This window comes from Palaemon carinicauda, unplaced genomic scaffold (assembly GCF_036898095.1).
Source record: "Palaemon carinicauda isolate YSFRI2023 unplaced genomic scaffold, ASM3689809v2 scaffold5, whole genome shotgun sequence".
NCBI lineage: Eukaryota > Metazoa > Arthropoda > Malacostraca > Decapoda > Palaemonidae > Palaemon > Palaemon carinicauda.
This window is the reverse complement of record NW_027171761.1, coordinates 220,001-233,128: the sequence shown is the minus strand read 5'-3', so window position 1 is coordinate 233,128 and position 13,128 is coordinate 220,001. Positions and strand designations below refer to the sequence as shown.

At 44.1% G+C, this 13,128-nt stretch overlaps 1 protein-coding gene across 2 annotated transcripts in view; it reads right to left on the bottom strand.

Moving 5' to 3' along the window:
* The window catches only part of LOC137637030 (uncharacterized aarF domain-containing protein kinase 2-like), a 190,853-nt gene that overhangs the window by 92,926 nt on the left and 84,799 nt on the right, over nucleotides 1–13,128 (bottom strand). Inside the window, exon 5 of one of the 2 annotated variants that reach the window (XM_068369341.1) lies at nucleotides 3,228–3,326. In XM_068369341.1, coding sequence (XP_068225442.1) covers nucleotides 3,228–3,326 — 99 coding nt within the window. Of the gene's footprint in view, nucleotides 1–3,179; nucleotides 3,327–13,128 lie in introns of both variants that reach the window. The other variant, XM_068369340.1, reaches the window with a different exon arrangement.

Below are 13,128 nucleotides of genomic sequence, written 5' to 3'. Positions count from 1 at the left end.
TTTATATTGCAATTATACTGGCTACTGCATAATCATATACTGTAGTTCTAGCCGGCAAGGCTAGCACCAGGGCACAGTTCAGTCGGCGTGTGCCGACAGCCCACCGGCCTCCGGAAGTTCGCCGGCCACCGGCGGTTCAGCGGCTATCGGCCCACTAGGTCAGCCGGCGATCTGGTTATATAGATGGCGGTCGGCGGATCCCCGGCAGCCCGGCTGCCGGCCTACTAGGCCAGCCGGCGACCTGCCAGACAGTGTGTGCGATCTGAATTCGGCCGGCTCTTTGCCTGCCAATTCAGTTGTGCCGGCGACTCTTGGGCTGCCGGCGCACAAGTCTAACAAGCACATTGCTGGCTAGGGTAGTGGCCAGCAGCTGCTGTTAGGATAGAACCCGGCGGCACTAGCCAATAGAGAGAGAGAAAGCATGGAGTGAAGGACAGTGTAAGAGCTCTGCCTTACTGCCTTCTTCCAGAATGAGGGTTCAAATGGAAGGGGAGAAAGTATATTCAGGCTTCCACCCATCCACAGCTATTGCCGGTCTCTGCCGGCCACAGGTTTGCAAATGGCAGTCCAAGAGAGGACTGAAGAACACTCTACAGCAAAAAGGGGGGTCTTCTGCCGGCAGCCGGACCAGCTATCCCGGAGCATTGCATCCATAAGAAAGAGCTGAGTGACTATATGTCACTACCGACAGAAGCCCGAGCCGGCCCCACAACCTGCTGGCATTCAGTACGATTGTAGGACGACGGCCAAAGGATTGTGATGGCTAGGCCATCACTAAAGGACAGAGTGGGGAGGAGCGAGGGTCCTATGGGGTATAGAAGGAGCCGGTAGGTTTGCTGGCCCTACCACACCCTAGAGAAACTGTTCCAGTATTGAAGCCATCCCAGGCGGCACAAGAATTCTATTCTCCAGCCTTGGGTCGGCTAATACAGTAAAGGGGCCGGCAGCGCTCTGGCCGCTACCCCTAAACAAAAGAGGAACAGAGTTCTAGTGCCGGTGTCACCTAGGCGGCAGAAGAATGTCTATTCCTCAGCCTAGGGTCCGCCGGCACAGGACTAGTCAACTAGACCACAGGGAGAAGGTCAATATCCTATAAAGCCTTCAGGTGTGGTCTAGGGAGGTCTAGCCTCCTATGCCGGCAGCTTAGTCCAGCAGGGGAATGCTATTCACCCTGCCAGCCAGCTGCCGGCATCAGACTAATACTCTGAAATTCTGACCAAAACCCAAAAACCTGCATTTGCGGTTATAGGGAAGGGACAGAAAACCCTAGCCTAGCCCTGCCTGAATTACAACTCGAGGCATGACTGACTAGGGTTATAGCATAGGCTAAACTCAGAGGGAGGAGGGATTACCCTTAAATCTCCACAGGAGACAAGTATCGCCTTATAGTAATTCTAGGAGATATCTATCTCCGCCTGAATCAATAAAACGATACACGAGGGTAACCGTGGAACATGTATGAAAGTATACTAAAGCCCCTAGGCTAGTAGCCTAGTAGCAGTGAGAATCGATTACCTAAATCACCGAAACTCTCTTGTATACTATCTTGGAAGAGGAAGATATTATGCGATCAACATATCTTACATGTATAAATTTTTGCCTAAAGCATCATTAAATTTGTAGCACCAGGAAAGTCTATTACTGTATATCATGCATGAAAGTACTAAAACTGAAACACCTAGGCTAGGAAGCCTAGCGTTAACAAGGTTCGGTTACCTAAATCGCCAAAAACTAATTGAATACTATCGGCATAATATAAAGAATTCCTAGCAATGAAGGCTAAATAGCTAACATTATTTAATGCTCTTATGCTGGGAAAGTCGTTCTGGCTAACTAAATGACTCATGCATTACGAACGACAGCGCCCATGATGCCTCCGGCTCAGGCAACAGCTCTTGCATATGTTAATTTAACCTTAATTCATTTTATAAAAAGGCAGGAGCTTACATTTTTACAATGTAAAGATCAAATACTCAAGTTTCCAGAGGCAGAAGAGGCTGGAGATTGCATGATAAATCCAAAAATTCCAAAATGGCGGGAGAGCACCAGGAAAATCACCGAGCAATAGCGCTACAAGTAAAGGAATAAACATGGCGGAGATGATGATGTCATCTAGATATTCAAAACAGTAGCGGAGGAGCGATACCTTATTAACGGCTCCCCTTCGTTTTTTTGCCACTTTTCCCCCTCGAAGCGTAAACGCTATTCGGGGTGAAGATAGCTATGTGGCGTGTCAAGAATACGTCCTCTGATATTATGCGATATCCCTAAAAGGTAAAGTTAGGGATATTCGCGCCAGGAGTTAAGAATTCTGGAGACCTTAAGGTAAATTCTCTGGGAATATCACTGTAGTCAAATATACCCTAGGAAGCTACTTAAAGGAACCTTCCATCAGGACGACATGGCCTGAGCCCCCCCAAAAAAATATATTTTCTATTTCCATTTCAAAGGGACTGCGCATAATATAGAAGTCAGCTCTGAACCAGTACTGTGATAGCTCATATATACACCAATAGACGTACAATTTGCAACCATTCTTCACTGTCCATCTTAGTTATTTGCCCGGCATATATTATCCAGATACCACAAACAAAGCAAAATTAATTTACAATGGAAATTACTTAAAACCAAGGTCATGACTGAGGCCTTTCTTCTCCAGTGGACTAGTAATGGGTGAAAAAGAGGATCATATACAATATATATATATATATATATATATATATATATATATATATATATATTTATATGATAAATTTTGCACATTTAAACATATTTTTTCATATTTCAAATAAGCCATATATTCTGATACATTAATGTCTGGATTCTCTTACCGACCTCAGAATCAGTCTCTCGAAGCAAAATAACTCAAAGACAATAGCATCTGACTGACCAGGAATCGAACCCTGGAACACGGTGCTTGTATGACAATGACCATACCATTTAGCATCCTGGACCAGGGTTGAATTCCTGGCCGGTCAGATACTATCGTCTTTGAGTGATTTCCCCTCGAGACTCTGATTCCAAGTCAGTAAGAGAATCCAACCATTGATGTAATAAAATATAAGGCTTATTTGATATATATATATATATATATATATATATATATATATATATATATATATATATATATATATATATATATATAATCAAAACAACTAATTATACAGCAAAATACTTGCCTGTTTCCTTCACTAATGGATCTGCTTCCTTCTCTGCAACCTGTTTACCTTTTATGTACTTTCTCCAATCATCAATTGCCTGCTGCTCAGCTTTTTCATCTTCATTAGTAAAACCAAAAAGACTTCCAAATCCTTGAACATGAAGACCTAGAATTAAAAAAAAAAAAACCTATAATCTTTATATATGAAGCTTAGCTCACAAACAGTCTTATTCTTCACAGCTTCATCTGCTGTGATAGTACACATATCATGTGAATAAAAATTTGAATCAATACATAACAGCACAGGCAGCAAGACAGAGTTCCTTACAATAAGGGGTGCAGTTCATAGCCGTTCATATATGCCAATAATGAAAATTTTAAGATACTCAGTGGAAAATCATGAACAGTGTGAGGAATTATTAAGGAAAGATGAAAGCTCAGGCAGGAGCCTAAACTTCAAGCTTGACCAGCTCCCCATACCAGAGGACAAGATGAACTCAATGACCAAACTGGCAAGGTACAGCCAAAAAATCAAGGAAATCCTAATACTGGATCTAGCTTCAAAGCCTATCCCTATGGCATACTTCATACTCAGAAAATCTACCAAAGCCTTCATCTTGGAAGAGATATGCCTACAAGGGAGTGGGATCAGCATTTTAACCCAAAACTGGACTTGGTTTATATACAATGTTACAAAAGTACCCAGAAGATTCAAAGTATGAGATATGACAAATATGCTTCATACTGTATGTGGCCACTAACACTTTTAACAATAAGGGATTTTTGTGTAGCTTTATTTTCTTATTTTAATACAGCCCACAAAATACTTTGTCCCCTAGAGCTTTACCTAAAGAAGAAGGACAATAAAGTAGTCAAAATTTATGTGAACTGGAAGCAGTGAATGAAGTCGGCATCTAGGTACATCGTCACGCATCACACGTTAAAATGTCGGGATTGCAGCCATCACAAAGAATTTGCAAGAGAATCAAACTTTCCGTGGATTTTTTTTCATCATACCCATGTCTGCTTCTCTCATGCCAATACATGCATTCAAACTCTCGGTAGCAGTGATTAATCTATGCCTAAAATAGATTTTTAGTAATAAAAGACTGCATGTTCTATATATATATATATATATATATATATATATATATATATATATATATATATACTTACATATATATATATATATATATATATATATATATATACAGTATATATATATACTGTATATATATATATATATATATATATATATATATATATATATATATATATATATATATATATATATATATATATATATATATATATATATATATATATATATATATATATATTATATATATATATATATATATATATATATATATATATATATATATATATATTTTTGGCCTCAAGCCATGGCGTCATGATGGAAGGTTCCTTTTTGGTAGCTTCCTTGGGTATATAACTACTAAATATTCCCAGAGAATTTAACCACAGGTTATCACAGAATTCTAACTTCTGGAGCGAGTATCCTAAAGGTTTCCCTTTAAGACATCGTATATCAACAGGGGACGCATGTATTAACGCGCCACATAGCTATCTACACCCCACATAGAGTTAACACTTCGATGTGTAGGGGCGGAGAATAGCTGGGGAGCCGTTCCACAGCTAATCTCGTTCGTGGCTACTTTTGGTACTCGAGACGTAAACAAACGGGCCCCATTGCTAAATGACGTCACGTCCGTCCTCATCCTTCGTTTAGTAGCTTGCCTTACTAGTCGGATTTTTCCCTGTGCGTACTTTATCGACTTGCATCTTAGCCATGTCTCTACCCTCGGCCTCGCCTTCTTCTGGAAAGGAGGAGCACGTGAAGTGCGACCACGGCTTCTGTGCAGTGAAGCGCCCGCACTTTTATGGGCACACGGCGTGTAGGACTCACGCCCCTTGTGCCAACAAGAGAGGTGATCTGAAGTTCTGGGACCCGCAGAACTGTACGGTCTGCCAGGAACGCCTGGTCGAGGAGTTCAATAACTCTCCCTCAGCGGAGGTTAGGGACGCTTCTCGAGAGAAGCTACGCAAATGAGTGCGTGGCTTCCAGAAGAACGCCACTGGACCGTACCTTGCCACTGAAGACTTGAGGGCCTTACTGTTCCCAAAGGCATCCCCAGACTCTGTTGTCCCCAAGGATCAGATCCCCACCGTCCAGATCACGGTGGAACCCGATGTTGTCATGGCCCAGTCCATGCACGAGTGTCGCCTGGATACCGACAACGCGGAGCGTATGTCGGAGGTGTCGGAGACAACGGAGAGGAACCTCATGGCCGAAGAATTGGACTATGAGGAGGACCGAGTGGAATACGCCGAGTCGGAGCAGGAGGTCGCTCCGCCTTCCACCACCGCCCCAACTCCTACACCGACGGAAGTATCTCTCCCGTCTACCTCCGCCACCCCGGACCCCATCCCAACCAGCGCCCAGGAGATGTTCCGTATGCTTGAAGCTCTTATGGACAAGAAACTCCGTGAGACACACGAGTACATCAGGACCATGGGAAGTTCCAAGGAGCCGAAAAGGATTTCGGTTAAGGACCTCCCGGCATGCTCGCACGCCAACCCCTGGAGGTATGCTGAGCATATGCCTATCGCAATGGGCAGGATCTTCGTCAGTGAGAAGGTCGGCTCGGTTGCCCTAGAAGAAGTGGAGTTCTTCCCGAGTTTTAAGGCTTATCCGGACTGTTACGTCCGGCTTCGATCCGAACCTGCCTCTAAAGAAGAGACCGAACCTAAGGAGGTGATAGTGTTTGATCTCCCGAAGGCCCAGGCTATGCTGGCCAACGCTTTTAAAAGTAGGGGTTTTACCTGCTCAAAGCTTCCGGCACTGAGCAAGAAGCACCCTACCTACGTCGCACCTGATGATGCGATCCTCCCCTTCAGGGAAAAGGCCTTCACTGCGGTACACAAGGCAGTGGAAGAAGGGAAACCTTGCCCTGCACTGGAGGAGTGCAGACCCTTCTCCCTGGTGACTCCCCCCGATGTTCGACACTGGAAGGATATCCAGCATACCTTCGTGGTGGGAAAACTAGATCCTGACGTTGCTGGACGTCAGTTTAACGAAGACCTCCCGAAACTTAATGACCATCTCCTTCGTCGGGAACAAGACACAAAGGAAAGGCTCGCCGCATCCATGTCCCTCCAGGTACAGCTTGACGTCATGGCCGGTGACACTAGAGTCCCCGACCACTACATGGTGCTCGCCAAAACACATATGGCGACTGTAGTTAAGGACTTGTACAGCTTCATGAAGGCTCGGAGAGCCTGTCGTGAATTCGTGTTCTCAAGTGCCACAGTGAGACACGAACCCCGGAGGCTGATTTCCTCCAACATCTGGGGTAAGCACCTCTTTCCCTCTGATCTTGTGAAAGAGATCACCGACAAGGCCGCCACGGAGAACAGGAACCTTCTCCACAAGTGGGGCATGTCGAAGAAGAGGAAATCCTCTCAGGACGACGGCCCTCAACCTAAGAGGAAATCCTCCAAGCCAAAACCCCAGCAACGTCAACAGAGACGGCAGTTTCCGGGACCCGCTACTCCCCAAGTGGCTGCTCAGCCACAGCAGACCTTTCAGCTGGTCACCCAACCGGTCTTGTCACAGTCACCGGTTTTCACCCCTGCCTTCGAGCAACAGACGACTACCTTTCGTCCCAAAGGTAGAGGCTCAAGCAGAGGTGCAGGCAGAGACGCATCTCGCCGTCCCTCCAGAGGCAGAGGAGGAAGGGGAGCTAGCGGCCGAGGCAGTAAACCCTCGGGACACCAGAAGCAATGAAGTGCTTCCGGTGGGAGGAAGACTCCGCCAATTCCAGGATCGTTGGACCTTCGATCCCTGGGCACACAGCATCGTCAAGAAGGGTCTAGGCTGGAGTTGGACTCAACCACCCCCAACCTTCCAGCAATTCTTCCAACAATCGACCCCCCTTCTGGAAGAATATGTCCTAGATCTCTTGAACAAGAAGGTGATAAGGAGGGTAAAGTCAACCAGGTTCCAAGGGAGACTGTTTTGCGTCCCCAAGAAGGACTCCGACAAGCTCAGAGTCATTCTAGACTTATCCCCCCTCAACAAGTTCATAGTGAACAACAAGTTCAAGATGCTGACTCTTCAACAGATACGGACCCTTCTGCCTCGAGGTTCTTACACGGTCTCCATAGACCTGGTGGATGCCTACTGGCACGTTCCAATGAACCACCACGCTTCCTTCTACCTAGGATTTCGACTCCAAAGGAAAAGCTACGCCTTCAGGGCCATGCCCTTCGGCCTCAACGTGGCCCCTCGGATCTTCACAAAGCTGGCCACAGTACAACAGCTCCGCCTCCGAGACGTCCAGGTGATGGCCTACCTCGACGACTGGCTAGTCTGGGCTCCATCGCCCGAGGATTGTTTAAGATCCTGCAGCAAAGTCACCCAGTTCCTAGAACACCTGGGATTCAAGATAAACGTGAAGAAATCTCGCCTCTCTCGAGCTCAGAAGTTCCAATGGTTAGGAATCCAGTGAAACCTTCAGTCACACCGCCTTTCCATCCCCCAGAAGAAAAGGAAGGAAATAACAGGGTCTGTCAAGCGACTGCTGAAATCCAAACGGATCTCAAGACGTCAGCAGGAACAAGTTCTAGGCTCTCTACAGTTCGCCTCAGTGACAAACCCAGTGCTACGTGCACAGCTAAAGGATGCCGCGGGGGTCTGGAGACGTTCTGCATCCATCGCTCGAAGAGACCTCAAGAGACGGCTCCCAAACAGACTTCGGCTGCTCCTCAAGCCGTGGTCGGAAGCAAAGGCCCTGAAAAGGTCCATCCCTCTTCAACACCCACCTCCATCACTCAACATCCACACGGACGCTTCGCTGGAGGGTTGGGGAGGTCACTCCCACCAAAAACAGGCTCAAGGCACATGGTCTCCCCTATTCAAGACGTTTCACATCAACATCTTGGAGGCCATGGCGGTCCTTCTAACACTGAAGAAACTCTCCCCGCCTCCCTCGATTCATATTCGTCTAACCCTAGACAATTCGGTGGTAGTTCGATGTCTCAATCGCCAAGGCTCAAGATCGCCCCAGATAAATCAGGTGCTTCTGACAATCTTCCGTCTGGCAGAGAAGAAGAAATGGCACCTGTCTGCAGTTCACCTACAAGGATTCCGCAACGTGACGGCGGACGCTCTATCCCGGACAAGCCCGATAGAGTCGGAATGGTCTCTAGACGCAAGATCATTCTCCTTCATCTCTCACCAAGTCCCAGAACTTCAGATCGATCTCTTCGCAACGAGCGACAACAATCAACTTCCTCGATATGTGGCCCCGTACGAGGACCCCAAGGCAGAAGCAGTGGACGCCATGTCACTGGACTGGAACAGATGGTCCAAGATCTACCTGTTCCCTCCCACCAACCTTCTGCTGAAAGTCCTCTCCAAGCTGAGAACCTTCAAAGGGACAGCGGCCCTAGTGGCTCCCAAGTGGCCCCGGAGCAATTGGTACCCCCTGGTCCTGGAGCTGCAGCCCACGCTGATCCCTCTCCCGGGCCCAGTTCTCTCCAAGCAAGTACAGAAGTCGACTGTCTTCGCTTCATCATCGAAAATCAAGGACCTTCATCTCATGATTTTCTCTCCCTAGCCGCGAAGAAAAGTCTAGACTTCCTCGAGGAATACAAGTCCGAATCCACAAGACGGCAATACGAATCATCCTGGAGAAAATGGGTCTCATTCGTCAATGCAAAAAATCCTACGGAAATCACCATTGATTTTTGCACGTCCTTCTTTATTCACCTTCATGGACAGGGCTTGGCAGCCAACACGATTTCTACTTGCAAATCGGCCTTGACTAGACCACTGATGTATGCCTTCCAGATTGATCTGTCCAACGACATCTTCAATAAACTGCCGAAAGCATGCGCTCGTCTACGCCCAGCACCCCCACCAAAACCGATCTCCTGGTATCTGGACAAGGTGCTCCATTTTGCCTCCAACTTGGACAATGATTCGTGCCCTCTCAAGGATCTGACTCAGAAAGTTATATTTCTTTTTGCTCTTGCCTCAGGAGCCCGAGTCAGCGAAATAGTGGCATTATCAAGGGACGAGGGTCACATCCTGTTTACAGACTCAGGAGACCTTACCCTCTTCCCGGATCCGACGTTTCTCGCCAAAAACGAATTACCCACCAAAAGATGGGGCCCTTGGAGAATATGCCCCCTGAAAGAAGATGCCTCTCTATGTCCAGTAGAGAGCCTCAAGGTCTATCTTCGTAGAACTTCGGACTTTGGTGGAGGCCAACTCTTCAAAGGAGAAACATCGGGCAGCGACCTGTCACTGAAACAACTAAGAGCGAAAATCACCTACTTCATTCGCAGAGCGGATCCTGACAGTACACCCGCCGGTCACGATCCTAGAAAAGTTGCATCTTCTCTGAATTTCTTTCAGAGTATGGATTTCGAAAGCCTTAAGAGTTTCACAGGCTGGAAATCCTCGCGTGTTTTCTTCAAACATTATGCGAAACAAGTGCATGAAGTCAAACATTTTGTGGTAGCCGCAGGTAGTGTTATGAAACCTGCACCTAACTCTGCATAGAACAGTGAGTTACTTGGGACTCTAATTCCTTGGGTGCCTATGTTGACCCTCGCGTGATACGTAGTGATTTCAAAGACACTTAGTGTTTTTTCATATACTGTTCTTCTCCCAGGTGAAATGTCATAGTCGTCACACGAGTGCCGCATGCCTAGAGCATGATGTGTTTTAATTTAAAAGACTGACGTTCCTCTGGAACGAGTGCCTACTAATAATTTTGAAATTCTCTTTCAGATTCAAGAGCAAGTCTTTCATTACTATGTACATTATAATTTGTTGTAAATTACTTTTACATATTTATTGCATTTCATTAATATATTCTGCAATTGTGAAATAAAATTTCTATTTTATTACTTGTGCGTCTCAATCCGCTCCTACTTATACTATGAAATACACGACTGTCATAGTTTTATTATCCCCTTCCTCTTATATTCGATGAAGATTACTAAGGTTTCAACCCTTATTATATACTCACCTGTGCAATGTAATATTCCTACACGAATACTTACTTACTTCATATCTTAGAGACAAGACGATTCTCTATTAACATACAGTGCCTAACCACCACTTGTCTGCCCTTGAGAATGTTCCTATATGAATGCCAACCATTCAGTCTTGTCTCCAAGTTCTTCATGTTCTCCCAGCAAGGTGAGTAGCCCTTCGATGACCACTTTGATCTTCGGCATGGCCCGTGGGGACTTCACTGCCAGGGGGGCAGGAAGTTCTCTTCCCTACGGTTCTTCTATTAAGATTACTATGCTAACCTGTTCAAAGCCCTCGGCACTTACACTAAAAGGGGAAAATCTACCACGATACATTGATTCTCTGGTATTCTTCCATCAGGACGCCATGGCTTGAGCCCAAAAAACGGATTTTGAGCGAAGCGAAAAATCTATTTTTGGGTGAGATAGCCATGGCGTCCTGATGGACCCTCCCTGCTACTTTGTCCAGTTTTTCAGGTCCCACCCTGCTCTGCTGTATCATGGTGATCGGCAAGCAACTGGCTTCAGGATGAGGACGGACGTGACGTCATTTAGCAATGGCGCCCGTTTGTTTACGTTTCGAGTACCAAAAGTAGCCACGAACGAGATTAGCTTTGGAACGGCTCCCCAGCTATTCTCCGCCCCTACACATCGAAGTGTTAACTCTATGTGGGGTGTAGATAGCTATGTGGCGCGTTAATACATGCGTCCCCTGTTGATATACGATGTCTTAAAGGGAAACCTTTAGGATACTCGCTCCAGAAGTTAGAATTCTGTGATAACCTGTGGTTAAATTCTCTGGGAATATTTAGTAGTTATATACCCAAGGAAGCTACCAAAAAGGAACCTTCCATCAGGACGCCATGGCTATCTCACCCAAAAATAGATTTTTCGCTTCGCTCAAAATCCGTTATATATATATATATATATATATATATATATATATATATATATATATATATATATATACTGTATCTATATATATATATATATATATATAATATATATATATATATATATATATATATATATATATATATATATATATATATATATATATACATACATATATACACACACACACACACACCCACACACACAGGTAGTTGTTGACTTATGAGTGTTCAACTTTACGACCCCCTTTTTCACTGTGATGACTTCACGTGTGTCCGAAATAGTACGCTAATGGGGCAACTATTTCCTAAGAAATAATATATTTTCTTGAATAAAAATGAAGTTAGTATTTTGTTTTATTGTTAATATAGTGTCCATTTTAAATAAAAGATATAAGAAAAGTTTTAATATCTGTCGAGTTCATACTGTATCATATGTCTGCTGATGTCATATATCTGGCGAAGCCGCGGTAAGCGAGCGGTCAAATCGACTGATTTCCTTTCAATAGGCTATCAATTAATGTTAGTACAGTATTCCCATTATCAAAATATCAAGTAATGATACAAAGTATTTCATAGATCTGTATCAGTTGTTATGAGTATTACGTAGCATAAATATGACTCGACAACTGTTAGAATACTGTATCATATTTTATGAGAGTTGCCTTTTCTTTATTTCCTATCTGATAGTAATGTAGATCGATATTTATTTAATAAAAGTTCACTAATAAGAAAAACATTTTCTTAACCTGTCAAGCATCCACTACCCCTGGACCACCTCGCTGCTAAAGTACCGTTATGCTTTATTTTTGCAGTTAGCGGTTATTTCACTAATGACAGTTTTTCAAAGTTATTAATTTTTATGCTTATAATTCGTGTTTATAGTTATGAGTAGGAATATCAGTTAAATGAGGAAGATATCCTAGCACAGTATTCCTTCATCAAGATTCTCTTTCTTCCACCTAACACCATCCCTCTCCTCCAGCAAGTGATTTCAAACTTAAAGAAAATTTATACAAAATATCTCTTCAAAAGATGTTTTGAAATCACTGAGAGCACAAACCTTACCCTTTGTGAATTTTTGAAGGAGCATTTAGATATTGTGATATGCCTCAAAATCATTGTGCACCTTGAACTCTCTGTGGAAGAAGTTGTGGCCTGATGCTTTCTCCGCACGAGATTTCGAGGGCTTCCACGATGGCCAAGCTGAAGACGAAGCCAAAAACGTTGACGATCCTGAACCTGTTGCTCAATCCGAGGTTGCCGAGATCGTTATACTCTGGACGAACATAGGTCTGGGTCATGAGCTTATCAAGGAGCACCAAGAGGAACTTACAACAGATGACCTGAGAGAGTTGGAGGCCATGCGACTCAACATCGTACAGGAAGAGTATTCTAGCGGCGAGGGGAGGAGGATGACCCACTGACAACAGCAGAAATTAAGGAAGGTCTAGATGGCTACTATAAAATGGTGGATCTTGCAGAAAAGAGACACCCGGAAAAAATTATCAGAGGTTGTGTGCTTGAATACTGTAATGATATTTGCCTAAATCATTTCAGGAAAATTTTAAGAAGCAGGCATAAACAAGCTTCTTTGGCAATATTTTTTTTTGAAAAGAGGCCTTCAGTAGAAGCAGACCAAGCGAAATATAAAAAACGAAAGAAAAGTGGCAGTGATGAAAAAAATATGAAGTGTAATTAAATCTAGAAAATAAAAAAGGTAAAGTAAAAAGAAAAACACAAAATTAGAAAAAGGCAAAAAAAAAAAAGGAATTTAATATTTAGTTTATCGTAAAGTTAAGTGTTAATATTTCCTGCCATTTGTTAATGTATTTCCTAAAATTAAGTGTTAATTTTTACAATCATTTATTAATCTGTTTTGTAAAGTTACGTGTTTACGTTTTCTGCCACTTGTTAATGTTTTACGTCATTTGTCATCCTCCTCTACCACTCCGCCACTTCCCTCTCGGACATCGCATCACTCCAAAGGTAAGGTTCCAA